A 9,931-nucleotide genomic window follows, 5' to 3' on the forward strand; every position below is an offset into this window, starting at 1 on the left:
CACACACACACACACACACACACACACACACACACACACACACACACATATATATATATAATATTTGCAGTAACTGTATTGTATGTAATCTGGATTACGTAATCAGATTCCAAAAATTACTTTTAGATTACCTTTGAATAGATTACTTTTAGATTACTTTTAAATACTTGTGTTTAGATTGTATTACATTTTAAAATGCTCACAATCAGACTACAGTTTCTTTTTATTGATTACATTATTATATATTGTTTACAAAATGACAATACATTTTTCATAATTTATCCTTTTTCTATCTTTTAAAACTTCTTGCCCCTGCAGATCCTTCTCATGTTGTTGATTGCAAAGAATGGAATATATTTTTAAAAGTAATCTAAAAGTAATCAAACAGCGGTGAGATTATATATGACCTAAAATGTGTACTGTAATGGATTACTTTACTAACTATAATTTTTGCCATGTAATTGTATTCAGTAATGAAATGGAATTTAATATTTTTTTTATTTATTTGTGTACATTATTATAGATTATTATGAATGAGTTTGTGGTTTTAAGCAACAGAAAAGCTTCCCCTCACACACCTTTAACAGAATCCTTGAGAATTTAGTGAATTATTCATGTGCATCAGTTCATAACACCCATATTTATTCAGGAGACAAATAGCCTTATGAAATATGAAAAATAAGAAGGCAGCTGATGTGGATATTGTGACCTATGCATGAATGCTTGCAAGTAGGGTTTGTCGAATTACACACTCTGCTTCATGATTTGGTGAAAAGAAAGCTTCATTTAGTCAAAGATCATTCCCCAAACTCTTAAAGGCTTTGCGTACTTCTGCATTATGGATCTGTAGATAAGTGTCAGTAATGGCTTCGCAGATGAACCACATCGTAGGAATGCACTGAGAGAAAAACCCAGTAAAAAGCTTCCTGTCACACAGGACATAAACCTGCAGGAGGTGCTCATTAACTTCAGCATGTAGCTGTTAATCATAATTATGGAACCTTTAGAGAAGGTCATATCTCTGTATCACCCTGATTTATTTATGATACATCCTCATAGCTGATGCTTACAGTAATGGATAACTAAATATTCTTGACCAATTATTTCATTCTGAACATGCTACTCGCTGCTATCTACTAACTTTGTTAGGACATAAAGTCAACAGAAAGTTAACTGAGGTTAGAAGATCATTTTGCTGTATTTTAAGAGGTTTAGGAAGAAATGGAGTACATCGTATCCTGGCATCGTTTCACTTGAATCTAATTTTATTTATGTGTAGAGCCAGTTTTAGTCACTACTTCAGATGGCGGATATGAATTAAAAACATAATTCATCAGATTTGAGCGTGTTTTTGAGTTTTACGGCTCCTGCCTGGTACAAACTGTTCCTGCCAACAGACTGACTTAAAGCCAGGAGATGTACCCTTTTGCAATCAAAGTAAAATGTAAGGAGACTAGTTTTCCAGACCATCTTAGGTTTTTCTGGTCTTCTGATCTTCAGATTTGTTTATCTGGATGTAATTGAATGATGTTGATGGTGTGAATGTTACTAATTAACTAGACTGTTCTTCATCTTCTAAATGTGAGTGGTGTCATCAGGATTTTAAAGATTGCTTCTGTACACTGTCCCAATTTTAAAAAGCCCATTCACATATTATTATGATAATTTGGTGCTGAGATATGGCAGGTGCCTCCAGGGGCTTCAGGGGCATCAGAGATGCTGAAAATGCTGAAATGTTGGGCAGAAGAAGAATAAGTATTGCTTGTAAGTATTAGTTATGTAGTCCTTGTTGGTGGCAGTTGCAAAATGAGGTGTCTGCACCATCTTGTGGTGATCATGAGAAATGATCGCTCGGATGAAATTGGCACGTTTAAATTCATTATTGGTTTTCTGTGCTGTTTAATTTTCATCCAGTGGAAGTTTTTGGGCTTGTTAGGCTCCAGGTATGTATTTAAATATTTAAACCAAGCATCACTGATGTAGACTTTGGAATAGACTGTATTATGTCTACTGCTTATATTGTTGTTAGTTTGCATGCTTTCCAGAAGGTGGTGCTGCAGCACAAGGTGAAATTTCGTGCACAACTTTTGATCAGACTGCCAGATTTTGCAGATTCCCAGCTTGCCATAAAGACTATGTCAATATTATATAATATATATAAATGACTGAACAGTTTATTCCCTTTCTTTTAAATCTTTACGGCACAGACAGTCAGTCTCCAGTAATGGACGGTTGCTGTTCTACATTATCTGGTTCTTAAAAGCGTATTCCTCATTTTGATGACCATTCAAAATGACACTTATATTCTAATGCTCTATACTGGAGCAATAAATGAATCAAAAACAAGAACAAAACTACAAAAACTGAGCTTATTATGAAGACTCTCTCTGGCTGGGATATTTACCACTGAAGTAATGGCTTTTATAACAATCAACCACTATACATAATGAATCGTTGAATTAGATTTGTCATTAGAATTCATTAGATCTGTGATTGTTATAATAGTCTTTAAAACACTTTAATGTTACTATGTGCGTAATAATTAAGAACAGATGTCTTGCCTTTAAAATATTAGGTGGAACACTCAACACACCTCTGCTGTGTTGCACACAAAATATCACACATACAGTAGCAGGCTTATTATCCGACTTTTGCTGCGTTCATCAGAGATACCATTTATACTGCTGTAATATCACTGAATATCAGATCATTCACTCTTTTTGCACCCAGCGTGAGAGCATTAGCTCACTTTGTGCCTCCTGACTGAATCATCTTACTCTGATCTTGGTGATGACGTCACTGTTGCTACAGAAACAAGTTCTCATTGGTATGTGTAAATGATACATTAAAGTGAGATGCTAAACTGCCTTCTCATTCATGCAGCTGTATGAATCACTGACCACTGACCTTTAGAATGAGGATGTGAAACACTGTTTGAGACACTGATCAAACTGACCTTTACATCTGAGCCTTGAATTATTGACTTTATATGAATTGATTGTTTTATTTAGCCTATTTCAGCCTAATTCATCTATTTAGCCTAATTTCTACACTATTTAGGCTAAGTATTTTGTATTTAATTAGAAAATGCATCTATTTACAAGCTACATCATATTTTTTTCAGTTATATCTAGTGAGTTTTATATTGTGAATAAGTGAAATTGAATATGTTTATCTGTATTAGGACCACAAAAAATAAAGAAAATATACACTATAGTTCAAAAGTTTAAGGACGGTTAGATGCTTTTATTCAGCAAGGATGCATTAAATTGATCAAAAGTAAAGACATTTATAAAGTTACAAATGATTTCTGTCGTCAAATAAATGCTGTTTTTTTTATTCATAAAAGAAACCTGAAAAAAAAGTATCAGTTTCCACAAAAATAGTAAGCCAACTGTTTTCAACATTGACAATAATAAGAAATGTTGCTTGAGAAGCAAATCAGCATATTAGAATGATTTCTGAAGGATCATGAGACACTGAAGACTGGAGTATATAAATTACACAGGAATAAATTACATTTTAAAATATATTAAAATAGAAAACTATACAATATTCCTGTTTTTGCTGTATTTTTGATCAAATAAATGCAGCCTTGGTGAACAACCCCAAACTTTTGAACAGAAGTGTATTTTCATATAATAAGTCTACCTCTGCTGTTTTTGTAGGTGGCAAGCCTTCAGGACTTCTTTGGTGAAGATGATATATTTCTTGCCTGTGGCCCAGAGAAGTTCCGCTACCAGGATGACTTCCTGTTGGATGAGAGTGGTAAGATAATGGATAATGTGTCCATCCCTTTTTAAAGCATGACTGTTTTCCTAAGACCAACAACAACTGTGCCACCGACCTTAGTTACGTGAATAATTTGATTTATAAATTTAAATAAGGTTCTTTGGCAAATAAACATCCTGTCCAATATTGTATTATTTGAGAATTAAAGTTTTAACTTCAGATAATAAGCTCTTCCGCTGGTGTTTGTTTTAATGAATTAGCTGTAGCATTTGTTTACTGCTGTCAGTATCAGTGTTGTCATTTGCATACATTTTAAAGCTTTACTGACATTAACAGCAAATGTGTTTTCCATTTTCAAAATGCTGCTTTTTGTAAACAAAATAACATATTAAGTTTAAAAAAAAACATTTTTATTTAGCAGTATCATAATTTACTGACATTTGTAACTATTATTATGACATTAGTTGTTTATTATCCAGGTTTATTAAATTAATTAATTGCCATTGACATTTACAGTGCAGAATCATGCACCAGACTTTGAGCTATTTTAAAATCCTATTGATAGACATATTGATTCTGTGCATGTGGTCCGAGAGCAAACCAGCCTGTCAGATCTCCTCTGATCAGACCTCCGGCATGTCAGGCTGACATGTTTGGGTCAGAATGAGGTTGCGGTAGATTGATCGGCGGTGACATCAGGTCGTCCACACAGATTAGACGTTCTTCGGTGTGTTTTACAGAGACAGGAGGCTCATAGTGTAGAGCTGGAACCGAGGAAGGTTTGCTGAGGCCTCTGCAGTAAAACCAGACTGAATTCAGATGTGTTTCTCTTTTGCTGCTTTCTCAGAGTGCAGGGTGGTGAAATCGCAGTCCTATGGCCGTATTTCTTCCATGCAGGGCCGCTGCTCTCCCCGCAGCGGTGGACCTTCAAGAAGGAGCAAGTCCCCTGGTTCCAGCAGCTCAGGTATGGGTCTTATATATACTCAGTGCAACTTATAACATCCAAGTGAAAGATATAACACCAACATGTCAGAAATAAATCATAAAAATTAAAAACCAGAATCACTGAGTTGGAAAAAGGATCACCCACCTCCTAAAAATGACTTGAAAACTCAATCAAACCTTCTCAATGGCACACAATCAACTACTGTATGGGTGGCAAGGCACTGTCAAAAGATCTCCGGGATAAAGTTGTGGACAGGCACAAGTCAGGAGATGGATACAAAACAATTTTTCAAAGGCTTTATCAATGCCTAGATGCACAGTGAAGTCTATTATTAAGAAGTGGAATGTATTTGGTACAACACAGACCCTCCCTGGATCAGGAAGTCACTCCAAACTGGATGAAGGAGCCAGAAGGAAACTGGTCAGAGAGGTGACCAAGAGGCCTACAGCAACTCTGAAGCAGTTACAGGAATTTATGACAAAGAGTGGTCATTGTGTGCATGTGACAACAATATCACAAATTCTCCACAATTGTGGCTTGTATGGGAGGGTTGCAAGAAAAAAGCCACTCCTCAAGAAAGGCCACATGCAGCCACGACTGAGCTTTGCCAAAACGCACCTTGAAAATTCTGAGGCAGATGAGACTAAAATTGAATTATTTGGCCTCAACACCAAACGATATGTCTGGCGGAAATCCAATACAGCTCACCATCCAAATAACAGCATTCCTACAGTAAAGCATGTAGGTCGTTCACCATCCAAATAACAGCATTCCTACAGTAAAGCATGTAGGTCGTAATATCCTTTTATGGGGGTGTTTCTCTGCAGCAGGGACTGGAGCACTTGTCAGGACAGAAGGCAAAATACCATCAAATGATTGAGGAAAATCTGCTGCCCTCTGCAACAAGTTCAACAAAATACTGACACAAGGGGTTATCCTTTTTCCAACTTTATTATTTTCTGACATGTTGGTGTTATACCTTTCACTTGGATGTTATAAGTTGCACTGAGTAAATACAGCTGGATAAAACAAAAACTGTGTCCGTCTTCATTTCAGGTTGCAAAGCAACAAAAAGTGATTATTTTAAAGGGGGGGGCGGGGATTATTTTCTATACCCACTGAAGTAGGCTGACACTCATGTGCAGGAGTGACTCGTGAAATTTAAATTGGGTACTTGTCAGTTGATTCATTGCAGTCTCAGAATTCAAAGTTGTAAATTTCAAACATGGATGAGTGTGGAGTGTTGTAGTTTGTAGCCTTAATTATCTTCAGATATCTTTGATTCTCAGAAGATGTGTTTGAGGAGTAATGTCCTAAATTAGGGAACTAATTCAGTCGACACTTGTCATGTACTCTCAGTCTCTCCATCTCTAATGAGCTCTTGCGTCAATTAGCCGATTAATTTAATGGGATGTTTCAGCGTTCAAGTCACCGTGATGCTTGTGTTTGGTGTTGATGTAATCTGATTGGCTGCTTAGCTGGAACTTTTCATAGAGTTCTGGTAATGGCAACCAACTTTTATATCAGTGAATGATAAGATAGATGGATTAGATAATGGATGATTAGATTACTGAAGCATTTTTAGCTCACCCAGCACTCAAGCAGACGCTAAAACCACCAGAATGCTAAAACAGCCAGAATATTTAGATTCGATTCGATTCTATTCTATTCTATTCTATTCTATTCTATTCTATTCTATTCTATTGTTTTTTTCCACCCTATTCTATTCTGTTCTGTTCTATTCTATTCTTATTACAATTCAGTTATGTACAACTGTTCTGTTCTATTCTATTCTTTTTTCAATCCAGTTATGTACAACTGTTCTATTCTATTCTATTCTATTCTATTCTATTCTATTCTATTCTTCTCATAGAAGCATGATGTTTAGCTAGTTTATCTGGCCATTGACTAGCTGATCTTGCACTCTGCCTGGCTGAATGTGCCCAGAATATTTTAAAAACTAACTGGTCTGGTCATGCTTGGGGACCATCTTAGACCACCTTAGATTGGTTTAAGCTGTTTTTTGTTTCACCAGGTTTCTGGATGCTTTTCTCTGTTTATGACACATTGGGACCATTTTGCAGTATTACTCTACACATGCGATGTTAGCACATTTCTGACAGCGGTGTAGTTGCAGTGTATTTGACACTCTGTACATGCAGTTCTTAGCCTATTTTGATGCTGTGGCTCATCTGTACACTAGTGTGTGTTTTCTGTTTAACAGAGGCCTCTCAAACAGAATTATTTGTAGCTATTCCTAACTGAAAGAAAAATGCACAAAATGTTGTCCTGAACATCCAGTTGATCTAGGTTTCATTATTTTTCCCGGAATAGATCATGAATCATCACTTCCTGATGTTGATGTTCCAGGCAAACACCAGGCATTCATCCGGGCAAGCTTTTATCACTCAGTAAGCTATATAGAGACATGTCAGAAGCAACAACAAAAACAAAACAATTAGCTTTAGCTTAGGCCTGTTCTTCTAATTTTGTATTCCAGCCAGGTACAAAATGAGTCCTCAGAACCGGCTCGCTGCGCGTGCTGTTTTGTAATGAGCCGGTACTGAGTATCAACTTCATTCTTTGAAAAGGGTTGACATAGTCCAGAATAAACTAGGTGATTGGGCTAAATTGTTTACGAGGGATATCGCTAATGTTGTTTTGGGAGAACAGACTTGTTTGGCTACCAGATAGGTGAGAGTGTGAATGATATGGAAAGAGGTACCTGATAACAAATATAATGCTTCCAACCTCTGGCAGAATGTCTCACAGGACAGAGATCTGCCATGCAGTCTTGGACAAACAAATCTAGAGTAATTGTTTTTTATTGTTCTGAAAGCTCATTCAAACAGTGCTAGTGTTATTTTTGGGTCATTGATATATATAATATATATATAATTTTCTGGTGCCTTTTGCAGATTTTTCAAGACAGTAGAGTCAAGGATATAATAGTGGACTAAGTAAAAATAATGAAATATGGATATTAAACTGCTGGATAGTGGCTCCCACACTGTAAACACCAGGGACTGAAGTTTGACGTAAGCTGATATTAGTAATCATTTCCCTCTGGGTTTCAGGTCAGCCAGATGTCTTAATCATAATTGAATGGGATGAATTTTATTACTTATATTGCTTTCTATTTTGAATATAAATATATATTAATATATATATATATATATATATATATATAATTATGTAATTCATTTTTAATGTAATTATATATATTTTAAACAGTATCATATATCGTGTGATGCAGTTTAAGATTTAGCTTTTCTTTTTAAGTGACTCATTTGAGGTCAGTGTCAGTCCTGAGTCTGTTTTTATCTACAGATTTATATCCCGAACCAGAAGAACATTGCAGGAGGTACATTGGTTGCTTGTGTGATTTGTTCTTTGTGCAATTCACCCGTCTGCAAGATCTGTTGAAATTGCTGTATAGATTAATTCATTCACCACAGGAACCACTAACCATCACTTATTTAGTTGTTTAGTTAAGGCTGTTGATTTATTTTGCTGATTATATTTTATTTAACATATTTTTATTGTGGCTTATTTCAAACCAACCTGAAATTAAATGTACCACCCATTTGACTTCATTTTACTTATTTTGCGTGAAACATGTATATCACAACACATTTATAGCATTAAGAAGACATATCAAAGACACACACTCTCAGAAAAAAAAAGTACAAAAACTGTCACTGGGTTGGTACCTTTTCAAAAGGCACACCTTTGTACCTAAACAGTCCATATTGGTACCTTAAAGATAAATATAAGTACCTAAAGTGTACATATTAGTACAAAAAGTATTAGTATTGGTACAAAAGTGTACCTTTTGAAATGGTACCGCCCCAGTGACAGCTTTTGTACCTTTTTTTTTTCAGAGAGTATGATTAATGTCAATTTATGGTTTTTCACTGTAAATTAAAGTTGGATTGTTTTATGAACAGTACATTTAACAGTTAACATTTGCTATACATGAACTGTCCCATCACTAACAGTTTTTCGCCATCTAAACTATAAAATCCCTCTAATCATCAACATCCATCCCTGAAAAACTATATGTAAATATATAAAGTGTGATCCAGTTTGAAAGTGAAGTTCTCACTGCTGTTCCCTGTCACTATCATCCTCTGACTAATGTTTTCCCCAAGTTTGCCGTTCGGTAATCACACATGAATGACGGCTGATCTGATAGTCCATCAAATCTGTTTTCCATCCCAAAAATAACACGATGATGCATTATCACTCTCTCCACATGCTGAATTATGTCAGGCTGTGATAGTGTATACAGATGGTGAGGGAGCACGATATTCAGATCACAGTGACACACAAACACAGAGTAACATTGATATCTGAGACTGAGATTTCTTTGTTACTTAATGTGCTTTGAATGTAATCATATTAGTGGCCGCATCTCTGAATCATTGTGTAATCTGAGCTTCAAACAGCATTATTTGTATTCACACAGTGCTTGAGATACTTCAGAAATCCACTCACAACACCACGTCATCCGCTCGGCTGCACTTACGCCATTCAGAAGCATCTTCACAGTGTTTTGCTGTGAGATCTCTTTGGAGATCTTTATAGTCACCCACACATGATATGGCATGTTTATGAGCGAAACCCCTCCCTCTGTGGCTGTTTATGATGTAAGGTGTGCGCAGAAGGCTGCCTATGATCAGCCAGCAGACACACACACTACATACATCCTCTCCTCCTCTCCCACTCTCATTCATACTCTCGCTGCCTAACAGTCACTATGAGCGCAGGAGGAATCGCAGTTTGCTCTGGCAGCTTGCTGCACTCTTTAGCAGTTAGGACAAACGGGTTTGTGCTGCAAACTCGTAAAGGTGAGATATTTCGAATTTTATTTAGTTTTTCTTGAGGCGCTGTAGAGAAATTAAATAATTTCGTTTTTAACTACATTGTATCTGAATGAAGGGTTAATATCTATTCATTGCAGATTTTTCATGGCTGTGATACTAGTGTTCATCCTATTTCTAAGCATTGTGTTTATGCTTCTCATACTGAAGGATCTATTTGTAGTGAAAGTGCTGTAGTGATCAATGCTTGATATAATAATGCCTCATATGGCACATATAATATTGAGCATCTTTGTGTAAGTTTTAGTCTGCTGTAGCCTGTACTTACCTCTACTTATGCTGTGTATATATTGTCATAATTTATTTTAATTAAGTATATATTTTACCTAATTTAATTAGAATTATAATGAACTTAAAAATGAACAGG

The 9,931-nt window shown here is 35.9% G+C and overlaps 1 protein-coding gene across 2 annotated transcripts in view; it reads left to right on the forward strand.

Moving 5' to 3' along the window:
• The window catches only part of LOC107683036 (serine/threonine-protein kinase DCLK1-like), a 32,673-nt gene that overhangs the window by 13,112 nt on the left and 9,630 nt on the right, over window positions 1-9,931 (forward strand). For both annotated transcript variants that reach the window (XM_016479139.1, XM_016479132.1), the window contains exons 4-5: window positions 3,669-3,768; window positions 4,580-4,696. In XM_016479139.1, coding sequence (XP_016334625.1) covers window positions 3,669-3,768; window positions 4,580-4,696 — 217 coding nt within the window. The remainder of the gene's footprint in view (window positions 1-3,668; window positions 3,769-4,579; window positions 4,697-9,931) is intronic.

Source organism: Sinocyclocheilus anshuiensis, unplaced genomic scaffold, assembly GCF_001515605.1.
Source record: "Sinocyclocheilus anshuiensis isolate Anshui unplaced genomic scaffold, SAMN03320099.WGS_v1.1 scaffold1170, whole genome shotgun sequence".
Classification (NCBI taxonomy): domain Eukaryota; kingdom Metazoa; phylum Chordata; class Actinopteri; order Cypriniformes; family Cyprinidae; genus Sinocyclocheilus; species Sinocyclocheilus anshuiensis.